Genomic DNA, 13760 nt, shown 5'->3' on the forward strand with positions numbered 1-13760 from the left:
TAACTCCTAACTGATATACAAGTACTAAAAGCTACCAACTGTTAAATAAAAAATAAATATAAAGTTATTAATTGTGCAAGACTACAAGTCGTGTCTTTTTTATGGTTGGGCGCATGGTGCATGCAAAAGCCAAAATACATGATTTTCTTTAATAAAAATGGTGATGGGGCAAAATCTCTACAAGGCAGTACGCCCACCCGGTGGTTGCGCCCACGCGTGGACCTTGCTTACATAATTGGTGATGACACTTTCTTTCTTTATTTATTTTTAGTTATATTTGCGGCTGAATTGTTGCATGATAATGAAATTCTATCACACCATTTCGACTTTTTCAAATCTAATCTATATTGTTTTTAATATGGAACTTGTTAATTGTTATGGAAGACATAGTTTTGTTGTATGCCATTTTGATGATATTATTGTGTTTAGTTTAGAGAAGAACGCAGTTTGGCAAATTTATGACATGCTTCCGATAACAAATGGATGATGATTGCAAGCTTTTTCTTGTGTGAACAATGAGTGATCCAAATAGTCGGAGAAAGATAGTATCTGATCATTGGTAGATTACCACCTAGATCTAATACTTTAATAAGACCAGGATTTTAAGTTATATACTTATATATTAGAGATTGATGGTGAATTTAATGTCAACTGTGTCATCGAGCAAATTTTGTATTTCCATTTTGTTTGTTCTAATCTTAGGCCCAACTATCTCGGCCCGGTTGGACAAAGGCCTAGGGCTGGCTTCAAACTTCAAAGTGAAGAGGGATATTGGAAATTGGAATGAGAAAAAAACAAAGGAATTTGAAATGGGCTCTAAATCTTAATACCATGAAAATCAAAAATTTCACATGGGCCAAATAAAGTGACAACAATATAACAAGGGCCAAACCAGACTGAGATATGGGACTATACATCGGGCCTAAGACTAGAACAAACAATACACATACTGACATACAACAATATAAATTAAGTATTAATAGTTAATACCAAGTTCATTTTGATATGCATTAGCTCATTTTCATCACGTAACGATTATCAATTGCATAAAATTAACTGTATCACGTGTACATGTACCTTAATAAACCAAATCAACGTCACACGTCATTTTCAACAAAGTTCAACCCTCCACCATAAAACATCGGCTTCTTGTTACACCCGTACAATGATTTCTCAATTGTTAACATGAGAATCATAACCTTAGGGAGAAACATACTATATATACACAACACCCCCTAGGTCCGTGCTACCTTGCTTCATGACAATGTATCCATTACTCAATCCCACTTCCATCACGCTAAATTAAAACACACCTAAATCTCAAATCCAGGAAACCTCGAATCCTCTGGTCTGTATAAATCAGACCACAAACAAGCCGCTCCGGCAAGTCCTTGAAAAAGCGAAAACCCATGTCCATGAGAATTTGCATTATTTTTTAACTTCCCAATATTCCCATATAAAAACCCCCCAAACGCCTTTGCTCTATCTTCATATATAACATCTCCCGTAAGACGAAACAGAGACAAAAACACATACGCGTTCCCAGACGCCCCGTCAGCAAGCCCCGCTTTCTCCAACAGCCCGCTCTTCCACACCACTTCTCCCGCCTCAATCGCTGCATCCCGAAACTCCCGGTCTTGCGGGAATACCTGAAAAAGATAGAGTCAGTGTTGGCTCTTGGCTCTGATACCATGTTAGATATATAAAATCATTTGGCTGAGATAGAAGAGACTCCAACATATACGAACCTGAGCTGCTTTGCAAAGGGTGATGGCCACGCCTCCAGCGCCATGAGACCATTGGACCAAATTACCCCTCGGGTTGCCTTCGCTAGAAGGGTAGTTACCCTGAGGGAACCTCTTACTCATCATGTATCTTAACGTCTTTTTTACATCCTCCGTGTCATCTTCGGATAAGGGGAAATGAAGCAAGACGTGTAATATGCCTGCAAGTCCGTGGGCCGCACCCCAGTATCGGGTCCCATGCCATCTGTACATCAAGGGGCAGAGGGCATGATCAGACGCACCTGCACGCCCTCCTGCAATTACAGCCTCAACTATGGGGCTGAGGAGATTGGATGATATGGTTTCCGGGCCGATATGTTTGTTTATAAACAACGCGGCCCACAAGAATCCTGCACGCCCATGTAGAAGATCGTATGACATCCCGAACCCGCCTTCCTTGGGCCCCACCGGAAGAGCTCTCTCTTGCGCCAACTAGAAAAATATTACATACTTATACAATCAAATAATTTTCCATAGATTATTATCAAATCTAACTTAATATAATATTCATATTAAAGTTAATATATCATTATACATATAAATAAAATACAAAATTTGGTATTTCACTATTCGCCCAACACCGAAATAATATAAGAAACGATGTTAGGTTGGATATATCTACAAATGTAAGAAACAAGTTTGGGTGTTTGGTTGAAAATAGTCATTTTGGATCATATATTGTCCATTAATTTAAAAAAATTGCACCTAATTTAGTTTCAAAGAGATGTCCATGAGTTGTCAACCATTAAATAATTATAGGACAGACAGAAGGTATCATTTAATCTTTAAATATCTAGGCATGACCCTCTACCCATAAATATTATATGAGTTAAACGATGGACCCACGTACTACCATTGTGGATAAAGAGAATCACTAGGTGTTTGTTGGAGCACTGTGTCCACATACTTGATTCGGACCACAACCAAAGATTGTGAATACACAATTATATTTTATTTCCACTTAAATTAGTGCATTATATGAGTTGGAACGTCCTTATCCACTGCAAAAATAGCGTCCTAAAATATTCACATGTGCGTCTATAGAAAGATTTTTTTTTTCTTATTTTTAATACTTCTCTTCCAGATTTGGCTGACAAAGATAGGCAATGACACCAACCATGAGCCTTGATAAATAAATTAGGGTTTACGCAAGAAACGAGTGGCTAGCTAGATGGAAAATATCACTAGATTCGTGAAGATATAAGAAACATAACTAGATATGTTATAATTTATACACGTAAATTAGGGTTTCGTTTAGGCATAGAAACTACGAATAGCAGAAATATTATTTCGATGGTGAATTGAATTAAAAAAATACCTCCAAAAATTCGGCAAGATAAAAGTTGCGTTTGTTAACGTCTCCACAATGATTCGCGATCACTGCACCCAACGCATAAATCCCTCCTTTTCCACACAAAAACGTCGTGTAGCTGCTTTATTTAGTTTACAAAAAAAGTAGGTTTAATCTCATTATCGAAACTACTAATAATGGAAAATTTTTGTTTGAAATCTGGCAAATCCATGGATACAATTGATGATTATTTATTAGTAGATAAGATAGTTTACCTAGTGGAAGTATTAGCGACTGTAGCAGCACAAGCACTGACGATTCTAGCAGATAATTGCAAATCCTCGCGACTACCAGTAGCTTCATAGAACCGCAAGCAGGTGATCGCTGTCCCTAACAGACCGGTGTAAACCGTCGGATCCACGATTTCACCACCTCCGCCATACGCTTCCGTCCACGTCCCCTCCACTACCTGTACATCATTTGCAGATACAGCGAAATCAATCAGTGCTAACTGCTAGCATGCTCCGCCGGTCGACGTATTACCTAACCTACACCATTATTCCGATAATCGTCCAGCAATCTCCTAGTTTAAAAAAATTCTAGATCTCACTAAGATTTGAAATGTTTTCAGCTTTGTATTCGAAAATCACCGATCGACAAGTATAAAGCAGCAATTTCGCAGAATGAGAATGAATTGAAAAAAAAAAATCAAACAAAATACCAGCTCTTTGAGAGCGGCAGCAGCTCCGAGAAACGCGTCCGGTGAAAGGGAGAGATTGGCGCCAGCGACAGTCGTCGAATGGAGAAAATCTAGCTGTTCGTGACCATCGTCACGACTATTATTGTTATCACTGGAGGAAGGAAGCTTTACCATGGATGACATCTCTACAATCAATAATTACAGTTCAAAGAGCTTCCAATGAAGTTAACGCAGTAGGTATCTCAGGCTTTAGAATATATAGAAGGAATCAGAGAGGTCGGTGATGCTGATGATTGATTTGAAGAGGAGGTTGGTGTGTGTGGAAGAAGATGATTGATAGAAGGGGCGGGTACGACAGAGAACATACGGTACACGTGCCACGTTAGTCATAGACACGGTGTTTGGACCCAACAGATATATATCACGAATAACTTGTGCCTTTCTTTTCTCTCTCTATATATTTTTAAATTGCTTTGGGAGATTCGCATTCGCTTGATAGGAGATAGTGTTTGAGAATTTATTGTGATAAACACTATATTTCTAATAAGTTTTGGAATTATAAATATATTTTTGGGAATTTATAAATGTCGTATGTTTCTATATGGATAATATTATTTTTTTATTTATTTACCCAACTAATTTTTTTTTCAGTTGTTCACAAAAAACCAACATTACCAACTATTACCTGTTTTAGCCAGTAACATTGATTTAACTCGGTTAAAAACATTACGTGAAATCTTACGTGGCCATTACACCCATTTCTCATTTAATTAGGGTTCGTCATCGTCAGCTTGGAACAAGCTCCAAAGATCAACCCCGATTACCTTCTTCTGTGAGAAATCAATCGATACAGCAAATCGACGATTAGGATTTGGAATTGAAGGTACGAGTTGAAGTCGACTGCTAGCATGACATCCTCATCTACAGGTATGTATGTATATGTAGATTTTCATTACAATGGATTTTTTTCGCCAAACTCATTAGTATACTTAGACCCCGTAAAAACAAGTGTACGTGATGTGGATTTCAGGGGATTTACGTATAAAGAGTTTCTTTTGTGGCTTATGAAATTAACCAAAGGAGCATGTGATAATGTCTACTACTGTATTAGAAAGGAAAGCTTGTGTGAGGGTATTAGAAGAATCGACAGTGATGCTGATTATTAGGAGTTTGTGGAAACTGTTTATAGTCTTGAGAGTGATAGTCTTGAGAGTGAGTTAGATGTGTACATTGACCACAAAAATGAACCAATTCTTGATTGGGCTGATAACGAGTTGTTAGCATATGGTAAAGGTTATGAGTCAGATGAGTTGGATTGTAGCATACACGTTCTGAAATTATGTATTGTTATTATTAAAAGTGAATAAAATTGAGTGTTGAGTTCTAACAGATTGTTTTTACTAGAAATAAAGTAAAATTATGTTTAAAATCACTCATAAAATATTAGACGTCTTATGAGATTCCAATTAAATAGCCAAATACTAAAAATCTAGCGAAAATTTAAAATTTAAAATAAGTAAAATTTTATTATTTGATGTTGTAGAGAATCTCGTTAGAAGTGTTTAGGCGAAAACCTCGTCGAAATCCGAGTTATAACGAAGAAGTTATGACCAATCGAAGATCCGCGACAAAACCGACACGGCGCCGAATGACGTAAAAAGTGAGTTTTTGATAAACTACTTTTTAGCCTTAGTAATCTAAATGAAAGTTGTAATATTCATTAAACCGAGAAGTTCGATAAAAAGAACGCCAAAATCTGACTTCGTATGACGAAGTTATGATTTTTCGAAGTTTCAGCTTAGTAGTAGACAGCTAAAAACTTGAATTTTAGATCGAGTGATTTTTAGCCAACACAACCTAAACGAGAATTGAAGGTCTTGTCATTAGTAGTACAACGGTAAAAAGTCTGACAAAAACGGACGTCGGATGAAGAAGTTATGAATTTTTAACGGATTTTCCTGTCCTGGTCTGTTAAAAATAATAATTTAAAAATTAAAGTCAAAATTAGCCGACGAAGTCTAAACGAAAGATGTAGAGCATAATTTTACCTACGCGTGCATATAAAGAACGTCAAAAACGGAGCCCGTATGCGAAAGTTATGGATTTTAGAAGATTTTGGCTCAAAAACCGAGAAATAAGTGGATAATATCGGAAATTTTCGCATGGTCAGCACTCAGCCACGTCACCTCGCATGAACAGTGGCCGCTCTACCCGGATCTGACGCGTGTTGCCTTCCGATTCGTCCGAATCCGCGACCCAACCAGCTTCCGACGCGCCTCGCACTCGTGTCACCCTTCCGAGCCTCGCACCTGGCCGCCTCGCATGCGCGACGTCTGGCCTCCGAACCGAGCTCCTGCTGCCGCGTGGCCTTCGCAGCTGCTGACTCCTCCAGCCTCGGATCCGACCCTCGCAATTTTCACCCTATAAATAAGAGGGTTGCGGACCCTCCCGAGGAAAATGGGAAATTAACCATTTTCACCCCCTTTTTTCATATTTTTGCTATTTTGACATCCCCTGAAGCCCCGATATTAATTTTAGCACCCGAAATACGTCCCGAAGTTCTCGTGAAGCCCGGAAAATTTATCTTTTCGGTTTTGAAGCTCTACCTTCGCAGAGCCCGGTTTTCAATAAATCTCCCGGTTTTCAACGAATAAAGTCATATTTAGAGCCGAAATGCTGCACAAATTATTATTTTAACCCCCGGATTATTTCAAGGCGAGTTCAATATATAAGAACAATTGTATGTTATGTGTTATATGTGCTATGTGCTTTTCAGTGTTATTATTCTGAGTTATTTTCCCATGTTATTTTTATTCGCTATTTTTAATAGCATAGTTATACCTTTGACCATGTGATCAGTGAAAGGACTTAGATTCACGGTGGTACTGGTATGTAGCCTCTGGCCATGTAGAACATGTCTCGTAAGAGAATGACTTCTATTCTATGGCATTGGCAGAAGGTTAGATAGGACTGGTATGTAGCCTCTAACCATGTAGAACATGACTCCGTAAGAGAATGAACTCTATTCTATGGTATTGGCAAAGGGTTAGACAGGGCTATAAGCCTGAAATCTACCAAAATGTTAATCATAAATTATATGTCTTCTGTGCCATTTGGGCCAAAGCTTTATTGATGCATATCAAGTATTGAAATCGTTATGTCTCATTGATCGTAAATCTTTGAATCAAATCCTGAGTTGATATTGAAAGCCTGACATATGATACACATATGCTATTGTTGTTCTTGTTCCCTTTTGCTTCTGTCATATTGGTATATATAAGGCATAAGATTATATTGTATCTATTTATTGAATTCACTAAGCATTATCGCTTATCCCTCTCAATGTTAAACAATTGCAGGTGATGAGTATCCAATATAGTTTTATACTAATGAAAGATTTAGAATAGTTAATACTATTTCTCTGTATTTTAATGTTCATGTATGTATATGAATAGTAGATTCCTGGGTAGGTATGTAATGTAATAAAACTTAGTCGGTTTGTATCCAATCTTTTGTAATCACTTTATCAATATAAAATATTGTTTTATAAATATGCATGTAGCATGTTTTGAGGAAGTAACTTAAGAATAATGTTGGAATAGTATGAAAGTTTGGGTCTTTCACAAATTCGAAAGTTGGGGTCTTTCATGGATGAAGAGGATGACAAGGATTCTAAACTTTCAGAGACAATGGAGTATGAACATGAATGTGATGAAGAGGTCCATACTTTTGATAAAACTGTTGGAGACCCATTCTTGGACAAACTTTCAGGACATATAAGTGATGATGACGAAGAGGAAGCAAACAATAGAAAATATAAGGATGGCGTGTTCCCTGTCCATAATGAGAATCAAGAATGGGAGCAAATGGTGCCAGTTTTGGGTATGAAGTTTTCTAACCCATTAGAATTGAAGTTGTGTATCACCAACTATGCAGTAAAAAATGGATATGATTTATGGTATGAAAAAAGTGATCATCAAAGGTTATTTGTGACACCCTGTTTATTTATTGGATAAATAAATTAATTAATGAACAAATAGTAGCCCTAAAATAATTAATTATATATCAATGGATGGTCCCGAAGGGCTAATTGTCACAGTTTCAGAAGTCAGGTGTTAAAAATGTGAGTTTCGGACTCAATTTGTAAATATTTATGAAGACAACGGCTCCGTGGTAATTATTTGGATTTAATTTAAAAGGAAATGAGATGGAAGGGTTGAATATGTCATGATTAAGATATTGGGGGTTGTTTGGTAAATTTTGTACCTAAGATGTAAAGAATTATAATGATGAGGGCTAAAAGGGTAAAATTAGGACTGATTTTGAAAGGAGTAGGAGGAGGAGGGGCTGGTTGTGTCATTATGGGAAGATGTTTCATATAACCGGGTATATAGCCTCTCCATTGTTCAAACCCTAACCCCAATACTCAACCTATTCATCAGCCACCACTCTCCCACCCTTATGTCTCCCCATCGACGGCGCCAACATGCTACCGCCGATCAGCCGCCGCCGACTAGGACCACTGAAGCCAACAGCCGTGCCCCATCCTCCTGACCGAGAGATCTGTTGGAGACCAAGTCAGAGCTAGGGTCCCTAGCCGCCGCAACCATTGGAACGACTTCAATCGCTGCTGCTTCGTCGGGGGTTGCCGCCGTCGCAGCCCCGCTACCGGAGACGACGTGTTCGCCGAGATGGCCACCAAGACCGACGATCGAGTGGGGTTTTGCTGCTGCGATGGTCGTGAGTGACCGAAAGATCGATGGTAAGCCCATATGCCGCCATAGAGCCGCTATTCGTCGCTGTTGCTGATCATTTCCGTTGTCGACCAGCTGCCTACCGCCGTTAACTGCCGATGTTGTTGCAACCATCTCGTATTGCTGTCGTCGCCACCCACCGCAGGTGGGTGTTGGGTGTATTTGTCCAAGCAAAAGGATCTGTGCGCATCTTTCGGTGCGTGTAAGTGTGTGGATTGTTGCTGTGAGAAGGTGTTGTATGGGTTCTTTGGCCGGAAATCATGAAAAAAGGCCACCACCACCACCGTGAGGTGGTGGCTGTCACCATCTGCCGCCGCCGGCCACCACAAGGTGGCTGTGTGTGTGCGTGTGTGTTATTAATAGTGTGTGTGGGTGTGTATTATCGAGTTTTACATTGTAATGGTGCTAAAAAAATAATAAAAATCTCAAACCACCACCAAAGGGTGGTGGCGACCACCTCCTGCCGCCACCGGCCGCCGTGTCGGGTGGCAGTGTGCTTAGTTGTGTTGGGATTGCTTGTTGGATGTTTGGACAATGGACTAAAACCCTAATGGGTCTAGTGAAGCCCTAATGGACCCAAAAGCCCAAACATGTGCCTAATGGGTGTCATAAACCCTAATTGATCTAAGGAAAACCCTAATGGGCTTAAGGACTTGGTTTTGGGCCTATTGGGCTATGATGGGAATGGAAAGCCTAATTAGGGTTTAGAAAACCCTAATATTGGATTTATGGGCTTGGACTTATCGCGACCCACTTTTGGGCCATTAGAATGGAATTGTATATTAAGCCCAATCACACTATGAGTTAATTAGAATAGTGATGGACTTAATGGATAAAGTCCTTAATGGGTTAAGTGAGAAACACTTAACCCTAATCGTCATTTTATGAGAAACCCTAATTTTACTTGGGTTATTGTTGGGCCTTTCTATTGGGCCTTGATGATTTGGTTATTAATGGGCCATCCAAAGTCAAGCAATTGGACTAGAATAATTTAATGGGCCTAGGGTAAGGCCCATGTAAGGGGTTTAGGCCTAATTTGGAAAATTGGGCCATAGATGGGCCATAGTTTGGGCCTTAATGATTATATGATGTTGGGCCTTAGAATAAGACCATGTATAGGCGTAGGCCTAATTTGGAAAATTGGGCCATGTGTTAGGCTTTGATTTCCTAGTTGACTTCGGGCCTATGGATTGGACCTTGGGCTTGGATAAAGCTAAGTTAGGGGTAAAGTATTATTTACCCCAAGTATGTACATATGGTTATGTGTTGGAACCTAATTATTAATTGGGTGTTATTTTGATGTTGACAGTTCGAGAATCTGTCATCCAATAGCTGGGGTTGAGTATGTGGGACTTCAGCAGTGTGAGGTGAGTTACCTTTTAGTATGAGTGGGTCTATGGCCACAATGCTGGCCCACTAGTAGGAATTGTTTGTTAGATGATTGTCTTTGTGATAATTATCTAGTGTATTGTTATCTGATATGCTTTATTTGCTAGGATGATTTGACATATGTGTTAGTAGTGGTAGGGGTGATATAGCCCCTAGTTACCGGTTGAAAGATATCGAAGGGGTAGGTCGGGCACCCATATATATCTGACAATATATTCATGTATGTTATGCTATGTTATTATGTGGTAGTAGTTAGGGGTGAAATAGTCCCCGGATATCGGTTGAAAGATACCGAAGGGGTAGGTCGGGCACCCGGATATGCCTGACAATATATTCATGTATGTTATGCTATGTTATTATGTGGTAGTGGTAGGGGTGAAATAGTCCCCAGTTACCGGTTGAGAGATACCGAAAGGGAGGTTAGCTCCTGGTTACTAGTTGAAAGAGACCGAAGGGGAGGCCAACACCCAGATATGCTAGGTGGTTACCAGTTGAAAGATACCGAAGGGGTAAGTCGGGCACCCAGATATTCCTGGCAGTATGTTAGTAGTATGGTATGTGGTATGATGGGGGAACTCACTAAGTTTCGTGCTTACGATTTTTAGTTTTGGTTTCAGGTACTTCATTTTTAAAGGAAAGGAGCCAGCTCGATCGCAGCGCATCACACTATGTTTTCCACACATGAGATCTTTAGGATTACACTTTAATATTACTTTATGATAATATGTTTTGATTACTGACACTTTGGTTTTGACATGAGATGTTATTATGTATGTTTTATTACTTATGGTTTTATAGTAGCTTATTCAAAAATGAAATTTTTGGCCTGTATTTTTGGGATGTTACAAGTTGGTATTAGATCCTTGGTTTGAGGGATTCGGGCATTCTCCCGGGTGTGTTTGAACTCAAACTAAGGAGTTGGTATGAATATTTTCAAAAGTAAAATCATTTTATAAAAAGAGGTTTGAAAAAGAATTTGAAAGAGAAAAGAACTTTGAAAACAACAAGGTGTGTGATGAGTGTGTACAATCGAGCTCAAGTAAGTTTTCCCCATGATACCCATACATGTTATGATATGTTATGTTATGATATGGTTATGAGAACTGCATGCTAGATTAGGGCTAAGGATCTAGGAGGATGCCTTATATGCCTATTGTATATGCTTGTAGACTTGCATGCTAGTACTGATCAGTCAGTCATAGGATAGCGTGTATAGGTTATGCCCGATTGTATGAGCCTTTGAATTGCATGTACAGATTCCTGATTAGAGGATATAATGATTTGATTGGAATATGATGGTTAGATTTTCCATTGTCTGAATTTTGCTTGCTTTGTGCTTTGTGGGACTTTTAGTAATGTGAGCTATTAAGTGAATATGCTAAGTCACACGTGGCACAGGCTGGATAATCTCAGAGTGATAGATTTAACCCTATTGCATAGCTCTTGTTTGAGTCCAACCATTCTAGGGATGAGTCTTTTACTCGAAAGATTATCTAATCTCTGTTGCATGTGGCTATATTCATGAGGTAGCTAGTTGACATTACTGGGAATCTTTCGGCAGCTGAGGACTGGGTGAGTTCGGGAACCTAGGAAAGCCTAGGATATGCTTCAGTGGTTTAGTGGTGAGGCTCAGTGAGAGTTGGGTGTACTAGTTTGAGGACGTGACTTTGAGGATTCAGGAGGATTGATGAGGAAAGTATGGATAGGTGTGGAAGGTAGTATTGGTCCCGTACTACTGAAAGAACAGGATCCATACTCGAATCGGTGAGAGTCTTGGAGAATTTGAGAAGCTTCAGGGAAGAGTTTGTGACCCAGTTGGGGACAGAGGATGTTCCAGTTGTTACAGCTTAGCCATTGGCAAGTGAGCTAGTGAGCGTGACAGGGTGTCAGACCCTAAAGGATATGAGGTCCAAGAGTTTGTAGATGCGAGATTGGTTTGGAGTGCCCTGGGAAGAGAGGGCCGTGCCAGGTGAGTATAGTAGAGGGTCCCGGGGAGAGACTCGTGACCTCCGATCATCGGGTGAACGGACAGCAGGGCCGGAGTCAGTGCAACGCGTACGAGAAGTGCACGAGGGAGTTTTTCACTCCAAGGGTTTAGACTGCTACAGGGTAGCGGGGTTGGTCATGTCAGTTGAAGGTGATCAGTATTCCTCCAGATGTTGCGGTTATGTCGTCTTCTACTGCTGCTAGATGGATGTTGGGAATATGTATCGCTTTGGAATTGTGAGTGAGTTTGGATAAGTCAAACCTCGGGTCGGTTTTTATGCTAGTGTTTGGGTTATCAAGGATCATATATGCCATCCTGCATGCTGAAAGATCCTTGATGAACCCACAGAGGGACGCATCTTGCAGAGTGGGTTCCACATGTACCGTTATCATTCCGGATCTTTGTCGGGATTTGTGCGGGAGTATTATTTAGAGGATACTCGGTCGGGAGTAGAGTGATAGTTCTCCAGTGAAGTTAGCGTTCAATGGTTCCATCATTGTTGGGTAGGGTCGTGTTAGGTGTGTCAAACCCAACAAATAAAGGGGTACAATAGACTCCAAATACGCTGCTTTAATGCACTAAAAAGTAGTACAAGGCAAGCAGGGTCGAACCACAGAGACATGGGACAAAAAGTCTATACCTCTTTGCGCAAGGTACTTTGATCACAAGAAGGGGGATTTGTTTGAAAAAGTGAAATAATAAAATAACAATCAACTTTGGAACATGCAGAAAATGAAATAGATTTGTAAACAAGTTGTAAAAGTGCTTCCAGTTCTAGTTCTCAATGTTGTTGTTCAACTTGATTATGACTTGATGTAATTCAAGATTGCTATTCTAAGTTGGTACTAAAAGATATTAACACGCTCTAATACCTCTCGCTTGCCAAATTATCTAACCAAAATACGCTCTTTGACTAGACCTAGCTTCACTAATTCAACCTAAACATGCTCTTAGATTGTATTGAAAAACTGCATTAAGTTTTGTACAAGCTTCCCAACAATGTTCATTTCTTCTCATACGCTCGGAAGTGTGAAAACATGTGATATATATCTTACAATAAGAAAACTTATTGCTTGTTACCAATTATTAACTTAATAGAACGATTAGGTGCCCTAAAAGTTAATTAACTGCATAAAAATTCAATTCATGAAAGTGGCCAATCAAAAACAAATCAAATTTAAGGGTTCTAGTTTAAACAAAAACATAATCACTAGAATAGAATCACAAATCAAACATCAAATCATATGCTTCAAATCAAGCAATCAACATGTTTTGAACAAGAACTAGAAACTAGGGTTTCTTAGCCACACATGGCTAAGAACAAATCAAACAAGAAATAAGATGGAAAAATGTGCAATTACAACTTACAAATACTAGAATTAATATTTCCAAATGATTGATGATCAATTCCTTGCAATAACCTTCGAAATCACCTCTCCAAATGTGCTCTGGTATATTGTGTGTGTGTGTAAAAATGGCCCTCAACCTGTAATATGAAACATAGGAAAAACTGTCAAACGTTGGTTTTTGGGTCGAACACGGCCTGTGTTGATTTGCACTAAACTGACACGGCCCGTGTTCAGCATGGTCAACAACTCTCATTTTGGTCAACACGGCCCGTGTTAAAATAGGCTAAACTGACACGGACCGTGTTCAGCATGGTCAACAACTCTCATTTTGGTCAACACGACCCGTGTTGATTTTGCAGTGTAAATCCAACACGGCCCGTGTACCCCTCTGACTCTAATTCCAAACTAGATTTTTTTAAACTTTTCCGTTCTTCTCCCAATCATCCCGAAATCTTCACCAATGCTTCCCGACACTTCCCAAAGCGTGTTCCAACATCCAGTTTAAG

The 13760-nt window shown here is 39.5% G+C and overlaps 1 protein-coding gene across 2 annotated transcripts; it reads right to left on the reverse strand.

The window, feature by feature from the left end:
• Positions 1 to 1018: 1018 nt before the first annotated feature.
• On the reverse strand, positions 1019 to 4241 carry GCL1 (GCR2-like 1). 2 transcript variants are annotated; one of them, XM_079024982.1, is made up of 5 exons: positions 3797 to 4241; positions 3351 to 3544; positions 3103 to 3217; positions 1749 to 2216; positions 1019 to 1649 (listed from the first exon to the last, which is right to left on the reverse strand). In XM_079024982.1, exons 1-5 carry the CDS (start codon positions 3956 to 3958, stop codon positions 1314 to 1316), a joined length of 1275 nt encoding a protein of 424 aa, XP_078881108.1. In that variant the 5' UTR covers positions 3959 to 4241; the 3' UTR covers positions 1019 to 1313. The 2 variants fall into 2 exon arrangements, with proteins under 2 accessions (XP_078881108.1, XP_078881109.1); XM_079024983.1 differs by having other exon boundaries at positions 3103 to 3214; positions 3797 to 4239.
• Between the last annotated feature and the right edge of the window lie 9519 nt (positions 4242 to 13760).

Source organism: Lactuca serriola, chromosome 2 (assembly GCF_051521515.1).
Source record: "Lactuca serriola cultivar US96UC23 chromosome 2, Lser_US96UC23_V15, whole genome shotgun sequence".
Classification (NCBI taxonomy): domain Eukaryota; kingdom Viridiplantae; phylum Streptophyta; class Magnoliopsida; order Asterales; family Asteraceae; genus Lactuca; species Lactuca serriola.